At 40.5% G+C, this 24466-nt stretch overlaps 1 protein-coding gene across 6 annotated transcripts in view; it reads right to left on the reverse strand.

The window, feature by feature from the left end:
- The window catches only part of LOC129721855 (uncharacterized), a 39974-nt gene extending 15508 nt beyond the window's left edge, over positions 1–24466 (reverse strand). For 2 of the 6 annotated variants that reach the window (XM_055674914.1, XM_055674920.1), the window contains exons 1-2: positions 24082–24466; positions 13912–14300 (exon numbers count right to left, since the gene is read on the reverse strand). In XM_055674914.1, the coding sequence (XP_055530889.1) occupies positions 13912–14234 (323 nt within the window). In that variant the 5' untranslated portion in view covers positions 14235–14300; positions 24082–24466. Of the gene's footprint in view, positions 1–13911; positions 14301–14370; positions 14743–14845; positions 15087–15187; positions 15217–24081 lie in introns of those variants that run through there. The other 4 variants (XM_055674917.1, XM_055674918.1, XM_055674913.1 and 1 more) reach the window with 4 other exon arrangements.

Consider the following 24466-nt stretch of genomic DNA (forward strand, 5'->3'; position numbering starts at 1 on the left):
GCCCCTTTTGTGTAGTTCGCATTCATCCTTGGTACGGCAACTACGACTCGACTATATATGGGAGGGTCATAAGCTTGCTAATATTCGATTGCTGCCTCGACCATCCCCTTACGTTGCTTGGCGGTTTACAGCGGGGAAAACAACCGAGCTGCTTTGAAAGGAATAATAAAAGTCGACGAATTCCTGACGTTGAACTTTCACCCGACCAACAAGTGGATGGCAAACCATCAGAACGACATTCACAACCCATAGTGCCGTCTTCGGGCATTGGCAGGAGATTGGATTGAGTTAAAATCAATTTTTCTGTTCCTCTCGCTCCCACACAGTCCGTTGCGACCAATCCATGGCCATTGATTTATTTTTTTAAAACGTCCACCCAGTTGAGAACTACAAACGAATCCAATCTGCCTACGTTAGCGAAACTGGTCCGAAAATCGCGTTACTTTCTTAGGTTCGTATGGCTCATACTCTCCTTGTCAAACTGCCCAGTTGGCGATGGTAACGTTTGTCAGCATGGAACCAGGGACAATCCCACGACTGCATCGCCCCAAGTCCTGCGTGCTATAAAACAAAATTGTAACCGCACGAGATCAATCAATTAAACGAGCTGTGGAAAATCGACGTCCATGTTCATGGACATAGCTTTGGAAGCCAATAAATATGTTCGACACTAGATTGCGACGCGGTGACACATCCTCATCTGCTGAGTCACTTCAGTCACGGTGATGGTTCGAATTTGAATATCCGAAAGTTTAGCCATGTCGCGGCTTTTGTGGGGGCAATAAATTACCCTAGTTTATAGATCCTTCCTAATAGTCCCACAGCACAACCCGAGACTGTAGCACGATAATTAAAGTGATGCAACAGATAGGATTGTCCGGTTCAAGAAAATCGACCCGATGCAGATTTATGTACCGAGCACCTTCAGCACAATGTTAATCCAACTCTAACCCTACACCATCCCATTTTTTCAAATCGGTACGTTGAGGAATCAATTTATCATATTCTGAAGTCAGTATTTTATCGTGCTATGTAACGGCAGCATCGGCTGAATCTATTAATCGTTAACAGAAGCAGGTCAATGCTGTCATAATAAACCACTTTTCAAAAGCTGACTGAAAGAATGCAGTTCAAATAGCTGCACACCTTTCGTTCCAAATTGCACGAATCTGATGGTCAGCTTGATCGAGCCTGCCGATTCATTACTATGAAATTTTAATAACAACTATTATTACAGTAATAGGTTATCCTGCTATCAGAATAGAATCAGATTTGCGCTGTTGATTCGTCGTTTCATCAAAATTAGTAGATCCCCCCTGTTCCACCAATCAGCCGAAGACGTTCGATCTCCGTCGGAGATCATAATCGAGAAAACCTGCGTAACATAAATAATCGATTTAATAGACCTACAGACTAGATTAGCTGCTGCAATCTCATAAATTTCTGGCAACCTCATAAATGGGCGATAAAGACGATGAGATCAGACTAATTTTATTGGTCCATCTCTTCTTCAGTTGCTGTGAAGGGTTGCGCACCCGCTCATAATCAACATTCTCATCAAGGCGATCTATTTCACTGGACAAGTTCGGAGGTAGAAAAAAAAACGTATTTTTACACACGTTTCTTCAACAGGATTATCTAGTGATTACCGATTCCGCAATCTGTGGCACCAAGGGCCACTGTAGAATAAACATAAGTGCTATGAAAAATCACTTTTTAAGCAAAGAACGTGCCTATGTTGATTTTTTCTCACAGCTAGGGAGCAGTATTCCAGTTTAAACACGGTCCGAGGGAACAAAGTAGAAGCACCATTTACATAATGAGCATCAACAGGCGGTCTAAGACCAAAGAAAGACAAGCAACCGACATTTTCGGGAAACTCCTGTGTAACATTTCGATCTACTTTTGATTTTTTTTTCTTTCTCTGAATAACAGAATACAGTAACAGTCATGCCCGAAGTTGTGCTGGAAGTGTTGAAAAAATAATTGTAAAACTTGGATTACACAAAACACTAGGTTGTGCATTTTCCGAAAAGACGATTTTTATCAAACTTAAAATAATAAGACTGTACAACTATCCAGAACGCTGTACTAATCTGCATATTTCTGCCATCCGTTGATTGAGTTGCTGCTTGGCGGGCGACTGTAATGGGAAAGCAACTTCATTCTGGAGAGAAATGCTATACCTGCTTTCTTCATTCAGATCGATGATTTAATTAATTGACTCCGGCAGTAGTGCGCAGCTTAGGCTGCACCGCATCGGCTGCGATAATCCACTGGGAGTCAAAAGAACCGTACATGATTGTTTTGGCTTAGATTTCACGCTCGTTCGGTGCAGGCAGCAATGCGCTACAGTCCTGTTGTTGAAAAGTTCCTATTAACTTGATGAAATAATAAACAAGATTCTCTAACGATGCTCTTATTTATGCCTTCGTTTATCCATAGACTACACAAGCTTATGCTGTGTCGTTTCAAGAAAATGAGCCAAGTATTTATTTATTTGTGTTAGGAATGCATCCACGTGCACTGAAAATCTTTCACTTCATATGAAATGATCACTTGTTTTTAATTCAAACACGCTATAAAAACGCTGATCGTTTAATCTGTTAAAACAATCCAAGAAGATGAATAAAAAGGCCGCTTCAGTTACAGTTTGTACAGATTAGCCTGTACAAATTGTAACCTAGGTCAGTATTTCCCACAATCGAACATGTCAGTACATACTCGTCCCCTCGTGATTTTCTTCGGTTTTCCCTACTGCAATAAATTCAACCGCCGAACAGCTCAATTCCTGCCACGCCATTCGATCGCAAACTTTGTACGCGCTTCCCCCTCACCCAATTCCTAGCAAAACATAAATGCGCTCAATGTCAGTTTAATTATTTCGAATTAAATTAAGTGTAAATATCTCTAATCTTTCCCAGAACGGGCGAATGAAAGCACTTTACGGCGAATACTGCACTTCGCCATATCGCATATCAAATTTCAAACAAAAGATTCGCCGCTAGTGAGCGAAGGGTGCAAATTTCACCCTCATAGGAGGACAACAGAAGCATAAAGTTGTCCAATGTATGAAAATTGCCATCATAGAAAATTTGCTTGACGGGTGCACACTTTACGACTAGACGCGGCATGCCGGCTGGGAAGCTGGCGAGTATCTTTCAACAAATTATCATTTTCCTAATGTTCTCATTCCGATTCCAACGTTTGTCGGTTAGCAGAAGGCAGCCAGAATCGGGAGTACAACTTGAAAAGAACAACAATGTTTAGCCTTTTACGACAACTGGTGGAAATGTGCGAACGTGAACCAGAGACAATGGGATTGACGCTGTCACGAGCTCATGGTGTGGATAAAGTGGATTTTTTAACAAAATTTTGAATTCCTTAAACATTTAATCATCCACATTACTAGTTTTGAATCATTGTTTTGTGAGTCCAAAACAACTGAATTGCAGTGACGCAAATCCAAGTTCAAGTACCAGGTCCACTTGTATCTGTCATCCGGCACAAACTGTTTAGGGTGTTTTGATAAAGATGATGAGAAAATGTAATGCAGGAATTTAACTCACATCCTCACCAAGTCAGTAGTGTCATTTGTGGAGCATGAGGTACGCAAATACGCCAGGAGCATGTCCACCGTGCCGAGACACCCACCCAGCCGCGAGTTGTAGAACGGAAACGAGCACCGAGAGGAGGTCACAAGCCTGTATGAAAAGAGTTTGCTCTTCCACTTGAAACGACTGTCAACAAAAGCAAAGCTGGTGACATTCTCGGCTACCCCTCATGGAGGCTGCTGGTACAGATATTTTCGGTAGACACGTTACTAGCAGCCAAACGACTTGAAAATCTATCGGAGGAGGGGAAGTGTTTTCCACTTTTAAAGAGTGGTTAATTGTTTACATATGCCTGCCCGCTACCGACAAATGGTCCTCGGGGAAGTTTTTATGGGACTTCATGAATTTGTGAGGAATTTGCTTTCATTTGCTAGTAGTTCTTCGCCGAACAAATAAATGGTGGTGTTTATTTCCTTGCACCAGTCAGCGCAGAAGGTTAATCATCCGGAGTCAAGCACCATGGTGAGCCGCGATGTGTTAAGTGTGGGTACTTTCGCAAATTATGATGCGTAGTGGAAAAACGGATAAACAAAAATCTCGAGTGCGGAAAGAGATTAGTTTGAAAGAATTTTTAAGTTATGCACGCTCATTATTTGTTACTCTAAAGTGAGTTAGATATGACCCATTTTTGAAAAAAGTGGAGGTACCCTAATTTGAGTACTTTTACGGTTACTCACTTCTGAGTAAGGGCGTCATACGTCAAAAACTGATTAGAATCTACTCTGTTTCAGGGTTGATATTTGTTGACACTCTTGAGTGAAAGTGAAAAAAAGCATCCATAAACGTTATTTTTTTACAATCCTTTCAGAGTTCTCCTTTCCCGCTTTTTGCATGGAAGTGAACTGTCAAAACACCTCATTATATTTCATGCGATGAAAGCAAGACAACCAAATCAGTTTATCAGTTAACGAAGATTGTCAAGGCATCGGTCAGTGTCAGCAGCGTTGCCAGGTATCCAGATTTAGCTGGATTATCCAGATTTTTGAACATGTATCCAGATAGACAGATTTGATGCCCAATTATCCAGATTTTTCATGAATGATCCAGATTTTATCCTGATTTTATTTTATCTGTTCCGCAAAAAGGTCATCACTTCAAATTTGGCGGGAAATTTTGCAATTTTGTCACCTCAAATTTTACGTACCCCAAGACTTTTATTCGAAGAATTTACCTTTCACCCCACGAAATGACTTCCAGATTTTTTCCAGATTATTTTTTTGCCTTTTCCAGATTTTTAAAAAAATGACCTGGCAACGCTGAGTGTCAGTGAAAAAGTGTTTCGGTGAGGTTTATTTTGGTTGAAAGGACTGTTTGTTTTTCTTTTTCGCTTTGATGTGAAGATCATTTGGTTGGATTTGTCGTCAAATTTTTTTCCGTAACCGTGAAAAATGCGCGCGATCTATTTCATCTGAGTATAACAGCACGTTACTAGGACGAAAATCTAGTGTATCTGAAAGAGTGCTGCGATCATTGGAAGTGAAAATTGAAAATGATTCGCTATAATTTTCGAACAATTTTGCTGGTGAAAATGACTTTTATCAGCACTGCTCTGTTTATGCAAACCAGGAATTAACGAAAATGAGTACAAGTTACCCAGTTTGCCTAAATTTGGAAATTTGATGATTTCTGGTTTTTGTAAATCTGACTCAATAAATTAAATAAATTCAGAACAATCAAAATCATAGATCTATTTTTCATCGAAACATTATAAAAGTTTTAAATCATTCACGTGTCTTTATATAATGCGGCAACCAACCGGTTCACAGTTGCCCGTGAACTGTGGCTCATGTTTTTGTACAGTACGCACACCAGAAAATCCGTCATCATCCGTCACCAAACACTGCGAAGGATTTAAATTGTATCGATTGCATGTATTCGGCACTGTACATCGATACAAATGTTTCCGTTCATTATCACGAATAAAAGCCAGACCGATGTCATGGCAACAGTTTCCTGAAGCCGCCGCTGATGATGATGGCGCTACTGTTGGAAATATGGTCATAAGCTCCGTTCATTGTGCCGCATGTGTTACTGTATGGATTTTTTGCGTGCTTCTAACTACATCGAATGTAGGGCTATTCGGAACGTGTTGAAACATGTTTGAACGTGACCATTTATGTCCTGCGCAAAATCTATAAAACGTTCAAAGCAAAACAATCGTTTTTCGCTTTCTGCATTTCTTCATCCCACTTGCAGCAACAGTTGATCTCGCACGGACGGTGCTTAATCGGCTGTTTCGCAAGCACTGACAGCCTTTTGACGTATAATCGAGCCAGAGAGCCAGAGAAAAACGGCTTCAAGCGAAATGTATGGGGATGACGTTCGTGACAGGGATGTCATAAAAGCCCGACTTAAAACGGCATCGCAGGACACACGACATGCGGTTGTTCATTTTGAAGAGATGTTTTTTATGTTTTCAAATCCTCTGCAATAAATGGGCTGAAATTGTTATGGAATATTGTTACATGTTGTTTGTAATGTAATTGATTAGGAAATTATTGATTTGATGAAAGATCAAATACTTACAGCTAGCAAACGAATAAAAAGCGACACCAATTGTTCTTCGGAAACAGATAATATCGCTGTTGAAAACTTTTGACATATACATATACTCAGGGGTGAGTAAACATCATGGATAAAAACTCAAAACTGAGTAAACATGGTAATTATGAAAATTTGGGTAAATGTTACTCAATTATCCAGTACCCGATAACTCACTTAGATTAGATTAGATTAGATTTAGTAAGTATTATTATGTTTGAAGTTGATAGTAGAATATAACGTGAAACGGGACGAATACCAAGCATGGGAGGACCGATGGCTTCATCCTGCATACTACCGCATATCGGGAGTGCCTCATAGAATATCATTAATTTTACAACCAACCTGCAATTATTTATTGAGAAACTGGCTAAACCAGCATCAGAGCACCTAATTTAATCAGTTTGCACATTTGGTTTCACCGTGAAACCTTTAAATGTTTCTCTCTCGGTGTTGTTTATAGTTTTGCGCCGGTAGCGACTAGAACATTTACCACAAATACCAGCATGTAAGAGTCGCGTAACCACTCAAACTAAGTATATTTTTCTTTTCACACTAATAAACAGCGCGATCGTAACTAATTTTCACGAAAAATCCATCGAAACGGGCTGAAACATGCCTCTGAAGTGTAGCGCCTCGCAAAATTAAGGTTTTTGCTTTTTTTCCAGTCTCAAGTCAACTGCGTGTGTCAAATTTTGCGCCCGTGTTGTCAGCACTGCCAGCAGCAGGCTGCGCTAGCATATAGAAATGATCAAATTGTTATGATTCTGTTTAATTTTATGGCATCAAAAATATTAAAAGTTTGGTAACCATGTACTGTTAACAATGATAAAATAATGCTTGGATCCCGTTCCGTTTCACCCTAATGGGAAAACTTTTCTATTTTTTATTTCCCTAGTGGGAAAGGATACATAAACAATCGCGAAAATGTTTCTGATTGTCGCTTAGTGATGCTTCTCCACTCTGCGCCTACTTCGTATCTACTAGCTACGTAACTACTAACGTAACTATGAACGTATTTGAGTTAAAAGATATAAACCATGATGTATAGAGACAATCATCATCATGCTATAAATATTCTCCGATAGTATGAAATGGCATGATAAATCCCTTTTATTAAAAAGCAGAAATAGTTCAGAAGGAATCGTAAAACCAACTCATATTCAAGAACAACTTTTTTTTGTATGCCTGAAGGTCATTGGGCAAAAGTGCCACTGCGACAGCAATTATTGTCTTATGTGGCTGGCCCCGATTGCTTTACACAGATTACAGGATGCTCGAACTCATAGATGGAGTTAAGCTAGTTGGTTGTAAGCCTATGCCCCAATTCAGAACTACATGGTTGATTCAACCAGTGACCGCTTTGGGATTGGTGCTCCATACCATTGAGAGGTAACTTCCGAAGAAGTTAAACCTCTACGAAGCCCCGCAAAAGTAAAGCAGATGCGCTGAGCTCTCAGGTTCAGTGTTGCAAGAGCGGCAATTGTCGTTTGGGACCTTGTCGATTTTCTTTGGATGATAAAGAGCAGGACAGCGTCTCTTAAGGAGTCTCGCGATGATACGTAGGTCATTGCGAGTTAAACTAAGTAGCCTTTTGGTAACCGCAAGGTTAGGGTAAATAAACTGTTTAGCTTGTCTGCAACCCTGCGCATGTTGCCAATGAGATGCTATTCTTAGCTTTTGCCATATACTTAGCCCGCATTTAATGTCGGATGTGGAAGTACCCACGGTTCAGGTCCAATGCATTGCTGAGCAGATCCTTGTCTTGCTAGGCTGTCGACAAGTTCGTTTTCTACGATTCCGCAGTGACCGGATACTCAAAGTAGCATAACTTTGTTAAGGCGGGAAAGTTCCCCGAGTGTTGCAATGCACTCCCAGACTAGTCTGGAAACACATGAGGCTGACTTCAATGCCAGTAGTGCAGCCTGACTGTCTGAAAAGATTCCGATTTTGGCATGTCTATAGTTGCGCTTTAGACATATCGTAGCACAGATGTAATTTGCGTATACCTCTACTTGAAAGGCAGTTGGCCACCCACCCAAAGAGATAGTGGCCTTTTTATCTGGTCCGTAAATCCCTGATCCAGCCTGGGATCCGATTTTTGAGCCATCTGTGTAGATATGGATAATGCCGGATCAAAGAGTCGGTCATCCTTTGTTCCACATTGAGCGATCTGTGTCAATCACCCTTAATGGAACGTCCATGTTTGGCTTCGCTTCCATCCAGTCCGAGACTGTTGTTACTAAAAGTATTAGCTTAAACTTCTTCAGGATGCTTAGATGACCCGTCAGGTCACTTTCTAGCATCGCTGTATTTCTTCGCAGCCCTAGAGGCAGTAAGCTGAGTATGGCTTCCATGGCTGCAGTCGGCATTGTGCGCAGGGCACTGGTCCCTGAAAGACAGGCCAATCGTTGAACTTTGGTAAGTTTCGCCTGGGCTGTCGTTTTATTTACCTTAGGCTACCATACGAGGGCTGCGTAGGTTACACGTGGTCGAGCAATGGTGATGTAAGACCAGAGCGCTAATTGTGGTATTAGCCCCCAGGTCTTGCTAAATAGTAACTGTAAGCCAAAATAACTGAAGTTGCCATCTTTAATTGCATTCTTTGCTTAAGGGTATAACGACTGTTTTAGCGGGGTTCAGCCCTTCTTCTAAGCACCACTCAGAGGTGGTGTTAAGAGCCGTTTGCATACGTCTAGATAGACTCGCGTTAAACTTTGTCCGAACGATAAGGACTATGTCATCCGCATAACCACTGACTTCGTAGCCTAGCTGCGATAGCTTGGTTAGGGGAACGTCTACCACCAGTGACCATAGTAGTGGAGAGAGAACTCCTCCTTGAGGACACCCTTTCACTAGAGATACCATCTGGTCAGAGGTACAAATCAGGACACCTATTTTTTCGCACAAATTTGATCCAAATTATTTTTATTCTGGTTTAAACTGGTGGTTAGGGTGGGACAAAAAATAAATTCTAGCTCCCATGCACTTTTCGTGTTCCTTATGGGTCCTATAACAACCGTGTAACTTTTCGGATCGATCGGTAGAACTATATTTTTGCGCCCGATTTTTGAAGTTTCCATACGATTATATATATGAAAATCCACTTTTTCAAATCTTATTCTCTAGAGATGTCCAGTTGGCTCCTAAAAATATATTGATACGTGATATTTGTAGGAAATTTTCTTGGAAAAAACTCTTCCGAAGATCGTAAGGCGCTACAATGCTGGTAGAAAAAGTTATTCACCCCAAACTGATTGAATTTCTGACGAACGACTAACTATTGAATTTTACTAGCAATACTGCTGCAGCATGCTGCTGTTGCAAATTCAACCATGTGATAAGAAATGATATCGTGTAAAATTCATCTTGAAGGCTTCTCCGAAGATACTTTGAGCAAAAATTACACTTTGAAGCTTACTTCCACGCTAAATTATTCCTTATCCTTAAGCAAATTTGCAATAGCAGCATGCTGTAGCAGTGTTGCTGGAAAAATTCAATGGTGAGCCGTTCGTCAGACATTCAATCAGTGGGGGTAAATAACTTTTTCTATAAGCATCGTAGCGCCTTAAAGTCTTCAGAAGAGTTCTTTCCAGACAAATTTCCTACAAATGTCATGTATCGATATATTTTTGGGAGCCAACTGGACATCTCTAGAAAATAAGTTTGAAAAAAGTGGATTTTCCCATATAAAATCGTATGGAAACTTTAAAAATCGGGCGCAAAAATATAGTTCCATGGATCGATCTGAAAAGTAACACGGTTGTTATAGGACCCATAAGGAACACGAAAAGTGCATGGGAGCGAAAAAATAATACTATCGCTTTTTTCCCATATAACCGTGTCCCGTGATTTGCACTTCAAAATGCTATTCGGTTGTTAATTTATTCAACATGTAACTCGAACGATCCAAATTTATCAAGCAACTTTGAAATTTTAGGAATTTGTATGTCCCCGAAGAATTCAGCACACGTAAACTGTTCAAAGTTTAATATGAAAATTGTCAAATGTTTAACACTATTCACTTTACTCAGGCTTAACCAAAGAAATAATTCACGCAGTGAGCGTTGTGTGGTCAAGTATCTAGCTTTATCTGAATTATCCACATTATTGAACATATATCAAGATAGACAGGTTTAATATCTAATCTCCCAGATATTTCAAAAATAATGCAGATTTTTCCTGATTTTGGGACCGATTACAGGAAACGAGGCGAGCAATTTGCCACTGACGAGCAAAATGTTGTATTAGGAAACGCGAGACGAGCTACTCGTCCGAGATCCAGCCGACTCACCATCTGTTATATCTAAATTGGCCAGGCGAGTAACTCACTGCTCACCTCGTTGACCGTAATAGGCCCCTTTATTTCCTTTAGCCCGCAAAACGGTCATCACTTCAAATTTTACAATTTTACATCATAAAATGTTACTTTAAGAATTTTATCGGAGAAAAATGTCCTTTTGGTTTTATTTTTACCAGCGACAAATTCGAAGTGGCAACCACAAATGAAAAAAAATACTGGGTAATCTCCAACAATTTTTAATATTAGGCAACATTCACGTTTCTGTTAAAAACATACCGACTTGTGTTTTGCAATATGAGCTTGGCGATTGAAGGTAATTGCATGTCTCATAAAAATCAGGACAAATGCTAGAATATGAAAAATAAATCAGGAGCGCAGGCCGCTGTCTCTTAATATTTCAGTGACTTCTCGATTTTCGGCACCAGTCAATGCGAAGCGGTTTCAGTAGATTTACCTTGTTGAGAAGCATGTTGACTCCTTCAAAAACTCGTTGCGGATATAGTTATCCGTGATTTCTTCCATCACTTGAAAAGAGTTGAAGCAGACTTATAGGTCTGAAGGCTTTGGGCAATGTTTTGTCTATTTTACCCGGCTTTGGTATAAACACCACTTTAACGTTCCGCCAGCTGACCGGGATATGTCCCAGAGTAGAACTGGTCCGCAAAAAGCTGATGAGTTCGGACTTGAGGAGCAGTTTTAGTATTTAATCGTGTTTTCTAATTCAATGATGAGATCAAAACGCCGCGTTTTAAAACGGTTTGTTAATACCATACATGCGATTGATCATATATGGCAAAAATAAAGTAAGCCCCCGCATCTAATTCTTCAGCCAAAATATTTGTTGCTAATTAAGTTTACAGACACCGATCATGTGGAGTAAATGGGTCAGTGAAACACAATTGTTATGGAATGCCAATACCTGATAGACTAAATCGGTGAAGGGCAAACTCCAAAACAAATTGTGGACACAATTGGTTTTAACCTTCGGCGTGGTGCCAAATTTTGCATTTCACTTGACTAAACCAAAATTAGAGTCTAATTTTCCATTCCCCAAAGTCTGATGCAATAGTCGTATCAAAACGTGCATTGCATTGTTTACCTGCGATTTATTTTCAAAGTCAAAGATACGTTATCTTCGAGCGTGTTGAACACTTCCACGTCAAAAAGCTTATCAGTTTGATATCGACAATCATTGATTGTCGTTCGATCAACGCACCTCAGTTGATAAAAAAAATTCCACACAGTCATTCAACAACAGGTGATATTTTTCGCTTAATTACTCACGCGAGTATTTTATCATGCTTGTATTTTCCCTTGAAAACGGCTGATGTCAACGAATCATACGATACTTGTAATGCGCCTGTGTTGCGCAGTGTCAAGCCACGTCGTCATCGACGTGAAAAAAATAAGCATCGTACGATATTTACCGGCGTCTTGGCAAGCAACATGTGGCCAGCCACATCTCACCGTATCATCAGCCAATACCCCTAGCTGTTTTCCCTTATTGTATGTCTTGGTGAATGAAAAATCAATACAAGCAAAAAGTAGAATATTATCTAGATGGCGTGATACGACGTTATGTCATCTTCTCGCAATATCTGCTGAGCCATTTGGGTGGTGTGGCGCGGAAAGTTGTCACTAATTTTAGCCTAGCGCAGCAGCGCGAGTCTATATTTAAACCTGACTTTTTCATTCAAATCAAAATTCCCTTTTGTGCTGGTTGGAAAAAAAGGGAAAACAGTAGCCTCTTGTAATACTAGGCTGTTCCCTGTATCATCATCACATGCGTAATGACAGCAATGCCCAAGCGCTGCGCTTCGAGTTGTAGATGTCACGAAGGTAACGATTTTTTACCGTGCGCTAGTTTGAAGCATCATTGTTTGCTTTTTTGTGACGTCCCGCTGCTTACCGTCGTCATTCATGTGACTGACTGGAGTACGCGATGTTGTATGCCTACGTAAATTTTTCAATACACTGTGCTATTTTTACAGATAAGTATAGCACTCACCTAAACACGGTCAACGATCATGTGGCTACATATTTGCGAACTACTCTTTCGGATTATATGAGATCTTTGACATTCTGAGGTGTTTGAAACATTTAGTACGTCGTCGAAAATATTTAACATAACACCGGGTGTCTTTGAATGTCAGAAGATTGCTTCACTTACAAGTAACTAGGCACCCAAAGATATTCGCCAAAGTTTTTAGTTTCTGTTGTCCAACCCGTACTTGTATGTCGAAGCAGTTTATACCAATGATCACGTTTCAGTATGAGGAAGGTTAAGACAACTGATTTCGTAGGCCACTGCTTTTGTGTGTCCAGTGTGTAAAAATTTTGCATTCCTAAATAGCACCAACGGAAGGCATGCCCACCCATCACAAAACTTAGCGACCGTGTTTGTCCAAGCGCCGCTGCCCAATTCGTCTTTGGTGCCAAAGTCGATCACATTCGTTTACGATATAGACACTCAGCTAACACAATTGATTGACATTTGCGGAGCGCCCGTTGACCATGCAAGATCATGAACCGGGACGAAACTACGCAACTGTCCGCCAAACTTTCAATTCTAGGTTTGAATGATGAATAGCGCTTTGGAAATGATTTAGTGTCCTGTTTTATTTGAGTGCTCTAAATGCAACTCTGTGCAACATTGGTAAACTCAATCGAGTAAAAGCGAATAAAAGTAAGGACAAGCAAGTTCGACGACAGAATTTAATTTAAACATTAATTTGGGGATTCGTAGGCTTCACTATACTAAGCAACTTTTCATTTTTCAAAAAAAAATCTAGAATGACATTTCAAAAGGGCTGAAGGTTTTTTATAAATCTATATTTCTGGAAAGATAGAGAAAAGTTGTCAAGGCATGACTTTTAGAAACTACAAACTACAATCTAATAAAGTATTTCAAGTTTGTTCTTTTCAAAATAGAATGATTTAATGCTTTCCAATTTTAGGCCATTCCCTGCTTGCCACGACAATTAGCACATTGCTCAAAAGTTTAGCAAATCATTTAAAACTCCCCTCCCACAGAAACGACAGTGTTACCCCGAGTAGGTACGTTCGTTTCTTTGCTAAAACTTTTGCGGCCAGAGCAATTTCTGCAAACCGGCGGCGAAGGGCGATTAAATGGCCGAGCAAACGTGTCAACAAACGACAATGTCCTTGCCCTGGAAGCACTTATCTCAATTTCCTTTCCGCTTAGGACTCTGTCATGATTAGCCCCGAATGGGTCAGATTTGAATCAAAAGCACTTATCGTTGACCGGTAGAAATTTAGAATGTTCCTTCCTGTCAAACGCCAGTGCACCAATAAGTATGACCCGCCCTATTCTCCCTTGTTCCCTTCGCTCCAAGTGTTCAACATGCAAAGCCAGTTTGCCTGAATTCAATGTCGCCGTTGACATCCTGTGAATGCCACCTAGTATAGAATCAATAAATTCGTTCGACTTACCTACTATCACCGATGCTAGTCTCCTTGCCGGCTATCCCGTTCCAACTGACACGACGCTCCGCCTCACCATCGCTCAAGTAGTCAATCAGGATGAAATTATCCTGCGGATGTTGCTGCTGTTGCTCAGGTGATGGATGATGCCGGTGGTTATGACGGGTGGGCGAACTATTGAACTCTTCCAGATTTAGGAAACTGTTTGCGGGTACCACAGATGACGCGGTCGTTATATTAACTAGCGCTGTCACAATCGTCAACAGACAGATATTTCTGATTTCGATCCTCATACTTACGACGTTCTTAACTTTCACTTTCAGAACAAACATTGAAATCTGCAAATCTGTGTATGCCCAACGACGAACAAGATACACAGATTTTCCTCACTTAGCTATCTGTAAACACACAGAAAAAAAACCGTTACTAAATGTCTTAAACGATAGCGTTTGTATCGAAGATAATTACATCACTAGAAGCTTTGGAAAAGTAAGTTTTCCCTTCCGTTAAATTTTCCCTCGCAAAATGATCTCTATTATTGAACCAGCAAAAAAAAAAACTCGCATTACACTTCCACTTCCGCTGATTCGAGAGTAAACACGCACTCGTCTAGCTTCGAATCCACCACTTGATCGACGTGCAGGTAAAATACGTGTAAGTCTTGCCGAGCGAATGCTCTACGTTTTTATATAGACTTTCAGCAGCGAACACGACGAAAGGAAATTCGCGAATATCGCCGATCGAGCCTGGTGGTAGCAAAATATATGTTTGCCGCACTGGCCGGTTATCGTACTGGGGTATCGTACGACCGCACTCAAAGTCTCAATTTTAGGTTACACTGACGCGATCCCTCTCACTCTCTGCGGATAGTCTGTTCGCAAACGCAACGTGTCCGGATGATACACTCCGGTTGTTGGTAGCATGTATTGGTAGCAGCGCTTACCTGTAGTGAAACATCACGCGATGTTCGAACATTATCATATCGGTTTCATGAGGTAATTATAAGTATCGCGGGACCGCGGCGGATAGAATTTGCTGTGTGTAATTACGTGGCTTTTTTCGCGAGAACTTGCAATTTATCAGCGTCTGCGGACACGCTTATTTATCTTAGATTTTTAAAGCGGCGCTATGGTACTTTATGGCACTGCCGACTCTGATAGCGGCGGTAGAAATCTGGCTAGAGGTTACCTATCAGGCGCCTCAGCAGGTATGTCATCAATTCTCATGTTTCTCTGTTTAGCACCTCTGAAATTCCTCGTGAGACTTAGTGTCATATTTAACCAACCTGCCCAACTGCTAATTATCACTTGCCTCGGACTGTACTACTTGCAGGATTTGTGAAGACCTACTGTTTGGTACTGTACCCGAAGAAGGGTTTGTTTCGCAGTCGGTTATACACCTGACTTACGTGTGTGTATCGAATGTATTCTCTCACACTCTTTGCACAACTCGCCGTTGATCATACGATGAATGATGTAAAATGATGACGTCGTTGATGTTTTTTTTTTTGCGACCACCAACAAACTGCTACGGTGTTTGCACTTTTCATTCATGCAACTGTGTGGTCTGCGAACCGCAAACGATCGTCAGTTCCTATGGTACGATCGAGTATAGTCGGCTTTTCTGCTCATTGCGAAGACCCGTCTGTTTGGTATTTGGTTTACCCTCAAGGTTCTCAAATTTCACATAGCCAGCGGAAAAGCATGCCTGAAGGCTTCTCCACCTAGGCCGTGGTCCGTGGTCGACGATCAAGCAATCGTACGTTTTCCCCAGAAATCCACCCACTACCGTCATCATCTGACGCATGGCAAATTCTACACTTTGGCCTCATATGTATGCCTTAACAAAAACAGCGTTATTCATCAAAATGATGCAAACCCACCTACAGACTATCAACGGATGGACATGAATCACCACCCAGACCAGAATGAGTAAGATTTTGAACCTTATTTACAACCCCCTCAGAAGTATCAGATCTGGCAGCATGCCGTACGGTGACCTTGTAAGCAGGCTGCCGTAACGGTATTCGCAAAAAGCAGCATGTGTATTTCAGCACGTGAAAGAAACATAAAACTAACACTATCATTAGGCATTCCGTCGGCGATGATTGAATGATTTGTTCTCGTAAAGTTGTAAGCCAGACACGGGGGTGTGTCTGACTGCGCAAGCCGCCTATTGGCCGTTTGGTCGCTGCATTATACGATTGAGCTTTCCTTCGACTGTATGGGAAATCGTTCGGTGCAACTTTTTTCAAGCCTCTCAGCGGGTGGGTTATTTGCAGTTAATGCAAACTACGATGCTATTGAATATTTATCACTCTATTAGATGTGGTGTTGACTTTTATTTCTAATAGATTTAATTGGTTATTTGTTGTGTAGGATCTGCTAATGGGCCATATGAATAATAGCTTCGCTTTTTTTGTAAAAATCTCATGAGAAAAGCAAACTAAACTCTTTCATTCTTGCGGCCGACAACAACAAAGAAATATGTATAAAATTATTCGAACTTGCTTCATTCTTAAATTTTTACCTCACAACATTTTGCTTCAAAAATCTAGGTAGTACGATTATTAGGCTGTGTTGCCGAATAAAATGAACCTAAACTTTGCAATTTGAAATAAAGTCATAGGTCTCTGAATTGAGTATACCAGATTCATTAAACTTTTTACACTCAGTATATTTAAGATTACCGGTAAAAGGTGCGTTGCAAAGCGTTTTCATCCGACCCCAAAATGTGAGAACACATAGGATTGATTGAATACATTTAATACAGTCACCCTAGTAGTTAAAAGGTGTCCCACATTAAAAAATATCACGGAAAAAACGCTGTAGATATATACCTGGTTGACCAAACCTTTTCTAACTTTAAATACCGCTTTGATTCAAACTTCGAACAGTCTCAAACTTCGAACACTTCACAATAGAAATCGAATTATCATAACTAATTTAATAAAAGGAATGATTATAATATACCATTTCGGAATGTCCTGCACCCAGGGATGTTTAGCTCTTCACTGTAGGGCCACTTTCAGGGAATTAGCAAGTATTAAAAAAAGTGTCAGTCATTATTAAGACGGTTTGCCTTTCAATCTCTTGGCGATTACGTTGAAGTGTTCAGAATTTAAATCGAAGCCGATTTCCTAATTCTCCTTGTTTTAATGTACAAAACGTGTTTAAATCTATATAAATAGCACTAAATTGTAACAACAATAAAATAACCAACATGCTTAATCCTTAAGATCGGTGAGAAAGTTCATTTTTCGTTGATTTTTTAGTGCAAGAAGATACATCATAGCTTAAGTGTTCTGAATTTGATGCAGTACGGTACAACCCATTAGTAAGTTTTGGCATAGTCATTTCATTCAACTTCAATGTCATAAACGTACGCCTAACTCCTCTCATTAGATTTTGTACAACATCTGGCTGCAGCTTTTTCTATACGGAAACTCGCTTTCTCCTAATGTCCTACTTAGATTCGACCTTCTTGGGATGCCTTCATAGAGCTTGCTTTATAATAGCCCAGTATTTCTTGAAAGGCCTTAGTTCCAGTGCGTGGGGGGGGGTTCATTTCCTTGGGTACGAAAGTGACCTCGTTCTGGTCCGTGGTGGCACGAGCTTCCGTGGAACCCGCTTGGTACTGGCCCACGAACCTCCTGGTTAAAAGTGATAGACGACGGAACAGGATCTGAGAGAGTATATTGTATGAAGCATTGATAAGCGAGACACCGCGGTAGTTGCGGCACTCCAGCTTGTTGCCCTTTTTGTAGATGGGGCAAACGACTCCTTCTATTCACTCGTCTGGCAGTTTTTCCTCCTTTCAAATCCTGAAAGTGACCAATTGCAGCACTCTAGCTAGCGCTTCTCTTCCATGTTTAAACTCGGCTCACTCGGCAGTCCGTCTTTGCCTGCAGCTTTGTAGTTCGTCAGCTTCTCGAACTCACAAAAAACTTCATGAACATCGGAGGCTGGTAATCGGTCATCTGCTGCTGGTGCTCCTAGGTCAGTTTCTGCTCCGCTTCTGTTTATTGTATCGCCCTTTACCTTCTCATAGAACTTCCGCGTGCCAGTGATAAGCGCCAGTGATAACGCTCCAGCTCTTCATGTTCACGATCCTCTTGCTGGCGCTTCTTTCGTCTGAGAATCGTGGTCGTTCCCCGCCCGTTTGTAATTGGCCTTGTTCTCTCTCGCTGACCTGCCCAGGTACATCGCCCAGTCCGGTTTTCTCTTTCATCGCTGCCTCTCATTCCCCGTCATACCAGTCGTTTCTGCCACTCGGTGCATCTACCCCTAGTGTCGCCGTTGCGGTTTCCCCGATAGCTGTACGAATGCTGCACCAGTCGTCCTCGAGATGCGATGCGCGAAGCCCCTCCGCCGTGGAATACCGTTTCAAGCTGTTGCGCGTATTACTCCGCAGTGTGGGGCCCCCGGAGCTGCTCGATGTTGAGCCGCGGAGTTCAGCGATATTTGCTGTACGTTGGTCAGGTGATCTCCAGGTGGTTTGGATGTTCTTTCGGGGGTAAGAAGGTACTTCGGACCAGTGTTGCGATTGGAGTGCGAAAATAAAACCTTCTTCACACTCCTGCCGGAGCACGAGCAGCATGCTATGTTTTCCAAATCATATTCGCACACTTTGGTGAAGCTCCTGAAAGCTCACGGCTCCAGCCGGAGCGCGACTAGCAAAAGCAACACTCCGGTTACTCTTTTATATTCAACGCTCCGACGTGATATTTTTCTCGCCGGAGTGCACCTATATGAGCGAACACCAAGAGTAAGTCGATTGCTATGATTGAATTTGGGCGCAAAAGTAATTTGCACCACATGTTTAATACAATGTACCTATGTTATCATACGATAGTTTGCGCCAAATGCTGCGTATGAGGTATCTCTTTTGCAATGAAATGTCGGCCTTTCGCTTAGATAACTGGAGATTATTAAAAGGTTAGACTAGGCATGGGGAAAACACAGAACACCAAAGTGCGTGGGAAACATCTGCTCACAAACACACCACGCAGGTCTATTCGTATTACCCTCCGTCGCTAGCTGAAGACAAAATACTGGAGAGCCATTCGTGAACACGCGAGCCGAGGGTTTTTAACTTCGCCACATGAGGCAACCGAGGGCTCGCAGTTTCGAGGAACACACAAGCATTGGTCACCACGACGAGATCAACAATGGTATAATATTGGAAAGCTTGACGGTAGTCATCGCATGCAACCACCTGCATTTTTTTTCATATGTACTTTAGTAAACATTATGCGTTTGAGAAAACACGCGTGAGCAAGCGGGCTTCGGAGGGCTCGCGAATTCGGAAACACTCGGACCTGTGTTTGCCGAAGCTTCTGAGGGGCTGTTTTATTTAGAACACTGTGGGGTGGGTTTCCGTTTTGTATAAGCACTGAAGGGCAATGAAAATTCCCTCCGTGGCATCGCCCAAAACACACACGCCGTAGTGTGGTGGGTTTGGACATGCCTGGGTTAGCCTACAAACATTTTAACAAATAAACGTTCAGTTGTTGTTAAAAATGTTTTGAAGAACAAAATTTTTAAAACTCCTGCTTCTATGATCCAGAGTTGGATGTTTCAAAATGTAAGTGAATAAAAAAAATAAGTAATACATTACAATGCGTTTTGGGTTTGGTCCAGTTGGCTCCGTTCGGTCCGGTTCGGAGTCTGGAAACGAGAGTCCCCAGTTTTCTCGAACTACAATTTAATGACAAATCAAACAATGTCTGATATGCATGTTAGAACCAGTTTGATGAAATGAAAGGAATGCAAAACAAGTTTTGTTGTAAAATTTGAAAGACTTCCTCAAAACGTTTTTTTCGTCGAAGGGTAAGTGCCCCGGAACTCCGGCAGCGGTTTCTCCGTCAGATTGTCTACAGCATTCTAATGCGAAAGCTGCCAAAAAGCAACCACTATCGATGTAGTGTGATTCATTACCAGATATAAAATTATATTGATTACATAACAGACTATTCAAAGTAAAAACAAAAACCCAGCCTCTTCTGCTTCTTATAAGGTGGTATCTATATAGTTCTGTGAATTAAAAAATATTCCCGTTCAATCCTTGATTTTATTGTCATAAATGTATTTGATGATAAGGAACATTACTATGAGGTCCTATCCCACCCGTTTCGATTGCAATTTCATTCGCGAAAAGGGAAACTAATCGCAGCAAACACAAGCTGTGTGTAGCTCCGCGGAGCGCTCCGGAGCGATGCATATGCCTGCAGCTCACGTCGGAGTGCGAGGCGGTCGGAGTGGCTGCTATGATGCTTCACGTGCGCGCGGAGCAAATGAAATAGAAATCCAGCGTGTGCACGGGTTGCTTGGAGTAAACTCCACTGCGTGTATAGCTGATAACACGCACTCAGGAGGGCCCGCCAAGCAGCTGGTGCGAGTGAGCTTTGCAACACTGCTTCGGACTGCCAGTCGTCGGGAAGCTGCGAAATTGACGCATCACTGGCCGTTGTCGTTCGTCGCGGTGTGCAGGCTCTACGATCACCGGCTTGTATATGTCGTCCCTACCGATCTAGGCTTTCATGTCCCCGAGGACGATCTTGATTTCTCTACGCGAGCAGCTATCGTGGAGTTTCTCCAGCTGTGCATAGTACGCTTCTTTTTTCTACATCGGGTCTTCCTTCGTAAGGGCAGTGCACATTTAGGGTAGTGTAGTAGTAGAACACAACCTTTCACTGATCGCCTGCCACTTCATCACACAACTCAGCATCCTACCCAACACTATAAATCCGATACCCTGCTCATTGGTTGTGCCGTACTGTGCCCTGTGGCCATAAATCCTCCGTACCTCCTCTCTTTTACGGCAAAGCTCCTGAAGCGCAACGATATTGAAGTGGCGGGGTTCTAGCTGATCCAGCAGAATCCAGTCGCCACCCGCGATCCCATTCAGCGATTTACAGTTCCATGCACCGAGCTTCCAATCGTCGGCCTTTTTTCGGCGCCTAAGTCGCTGCCGATCGATCCGGTTCGTATTCAATTCTTGAGTGCTCGTAGTGTTTTAAATTTTTGGCATGCTGCCTTACTAGAGCTGCGGATGCCTAGTCTCGCGACGGAGCTGCCGGCTTGGGTGCATAAGACGCTGTTTGAGCCGCCCCTAACATGGAGAACAGACGCTCAGGCAAGCTGCCCTCGTAGAAGAACAGCTCCGCTTCCCTGTCAGCATACGATCAAGTTCCCACCGGTTTACCGATCTTCCCTTGGTTGCTCGTATCCCAAACGGTACCACGTGGAGGTAGGGATAGAAGTTGCTGGGCGTTATGCTTTGGACCACACTGGGGTCTTTTTCATGCCAACTAGTACGGATGGTAGGCGCTGCCCAGCCGTTTATCAATCTTCCAGTATATATTTTTTTTCAAATTTAGGAGTTGATTTTCTGTAAAAAAGCTCGTCCGTAGACAACATTTTAGTAGAAATTGGAAAGCTTTTGAGAAAATATTTTTCAATGAATCCAACTACTAATACGGTCTCTAGTTGAAAGTAATTTCATCCACAGTTTGATTCAAATTAAAAATACTAGTATATCATCATCGCGTGAAAATATACAAAAAGTTATATGAAAATTTAATTTTTTTATCTGAATGAAACTTTGCACACGTATTTGGCTTAGCAAACTCCGCATTTTTCACAGGTGAAGGATCCATTCTCTTTACTGTCAAAGAATCAATTATTGTATATTTATCATACTTTTCTATTAACTTCTGTTTGCTGCTTGCTTCTCCAGAACCCACATAACTCACAAAAAACGTATTTTCATAGAAAACTGGGAATTTTCAAACTCAAGCTTAAAATAACTCAAAAAACAGATGCATTCAGAGATTTTACTACCAAGAGCCTTACGACTTGAAACTACTATTAAAATCATACTGCACATTGGAATTTGATTTTTTTATATATTATTGAAACCACAAAAATTGTGTAAAAATTAACTTTTAAGTCAACATTTGTTTTTTATTTCTTCACCCAGGTCTTCTTATCAGAAATTTTGAAATACTATAAAGTTTCAAGTAAAAATAAATTTGAGAAAATTCAATCCTTTTTCGATTCAATGTATAATGTAATGTTTGTGTTCTAATTTTCTCAACTTAAAACCATAATAACTTACAAACGAGTGAACTTGTTTGATTTAGAATATTATTTTATCATTTAACACCCGTAGAATATAATTATTTTGAAAAATGACGATATTGTTTTTTTTTTCTCAAACTTAAACTTTAATAAAAAAAATTGTTTCTCATTTCTCCATTCTGGATTTTTTGCCAAAAGTTTGTTATAACTTCAGGTGTATTTTTTTCAGCGTGTATGCTTTTTTGCAAGGTTAAATTTATTCTCTACAATTCTCTCTTTGACAGTTTTTCTGTAAACGCTTTGGAATAATAACCTATGCCAAAATACAAACGCCCTTTTAGAAAATTTGTATTGAGTCTAAGAAATTCCTCCATATTCAAAGTTTCATTATATCTCAATTCACCCTTAAAAAAACACATTACATGTTTCAACTTTCGTGATAATTATTTTGACAACTGCTAGCATTAAAATCAGTTCAAAACTGGAAATTTTCAGTAACCCTTAGGAAACAAAAATCATTAAGCAAAAAAGCTGAAAATAAAATCTCAAAAGCTATTATTTTTATATCAACCTCGCAACAAACACTGATTATTGATGTGCTAATTATAGTGTTAATCACTAGACGCACTTTAGTTAAAAACATCAAGGCCTAATTTGGAAATCTACTGTCTAGACATATTCTCCTCCCGTTTCCTTTTGTTTGGTCAGTTTTTTTAGTTGTGGATTGTATTGTTGTTCAGAACCATAAATGCCAAATATATCTGTATCTGACCAATATGCCAAATATATCTGAATTTCACCAGATTTCTAATAACGCACCAGATGACCAGACAAAGCGTAAAATCTTCCCGATATTTGTAAAGAGCAAGATTCATCTCATGTTAATTCGCAATGGCCTTTTTGCGAAATAAAGGGAGTAACTTTTGTCTGATAGTCAAAATAACTGAAAATATTTTTACATAATTTTGTGGGTATTTTCACGTGATGACAAAAACGAGTATTTTTTATTCGAATAAAACTATTAATGAATTTGTTTTCGACTAGAGGTCGTATCAGTGTTTCTCAAAAGCTTTCTGCTCAAATGTTTTCTTTAAAACGAAGTTTCAGACCAGAAATACTGCAGTACCGATCTAGTCAATATGTTGTTTGACAAGAAGAGGAACGCTTCAAAGAATTCAGAATAAAATATAGAAATTTATTAAGAAACGCCCTTCTTGATTTATTGCACTCGAACTATATATGCTCACTAGTATCAGAGCGTTGTCGAATAAAATCATTACCAACTTTCGACAAAAACCGTCTAAATATTCAACTACCACGATAAGCTCTCTTCAAAGTCAGTGAGTTAGCAATTAAGTTAGTTGTAAGATTATTTCTTTTTTTTTTTTGACAAGCAGGTTGAGGCCCATACGAATGATTAGCCTTATTTGGCAAACAATCGTAGCAGTTACCATTATACATCTCAAACTGGAAAAAATGGAAGGTTATAGTTTTTTAACCATTGCTGTAAATTTTAGTGCCCCTAGCAAAAAGAACTTCTCCAGAGACTTAAATGATTTTCCCGAAAGAGACATAGAAGCGACGAACCCAGTGAGCAATTACTCTGCGGCTTTTAAAAAACTTCTAACCAACTAGGGGCACCAAAATTCACAGGAATGGATAGCACCACCAGTTTTCTCTGTCCCGAAAACAATTCATTTAAAATAAAGTTTGTGCAATATTCTCAAAAAATACAAAAAAAATCACGATCATAAAGATGGTTTTCCGACTTTGTTTCAACATTTACTCCACTGTTAAAAGGTTTGTTAGTATTGCCAATTTAGTTACACGGTTCATGATAAAACCAGTTTTAAAATTGAAAACTATTATTTGAAGTTTTCATTGTATAAGTTCTATTGAAAAAGTACTTTTGAACATAGTGCTACATAGATAGGAAAAAGTATTAATCCGATATTCAGAGGTAAGAAAATGAAGTATTCTTGAAAAATAAATCTTCGCACCTAATTTTATCCATTGTAGTCGAATTTTTACTCTCCTAATAATTATTTACGCCTACCAGTGATTAACTTCAATTGTTGTATATATTTAGACCTACCGTTTAAAATCGGATGACGTCTCTAATGTTTCACGTATTTTGTTCTATTTTGTTTTCACGTTTTTTTTAATTTGAAAAACCGAAAAAAAAGCCAAAACTATTAACTCAACTTTAAAATTTTTACTTTTTCATAATCATCACTGCCACTATCTCGAACACATTTCTAAACATTCATGTTTTATTTTTCATCTCCAATCATATTTCGACCAATCTTCCTTCACCACTCCACAATGGGCTAGTACATAGTATTTTACACTAAATCGCACAAACCGACCGATCACACAGGATCATCTCGTTTTCATTAGGAACGAATAAAACAACGCGTACACTCGCCCGTTTTCGGCTGTCCGTCCGTATCGCAGCGCATCCGAAAGGTGAATAAAAC

Source organism: Wyeomyia smithii, chromosome 2 (assembly GCF_029784165.1).
Source record: "Wyeomyia smithii strain HCP4-BCI-WySm-NY-G18 chromosome 2, ASM2978416v1, whole genome shotgun sequence".
NCBI classification, from domain to species: Eukaryota; Metazoa; Arthropoda; class Insecta; order Diptera; family Culicidae; genus Wyeomyia; species Wyeomyia smithii.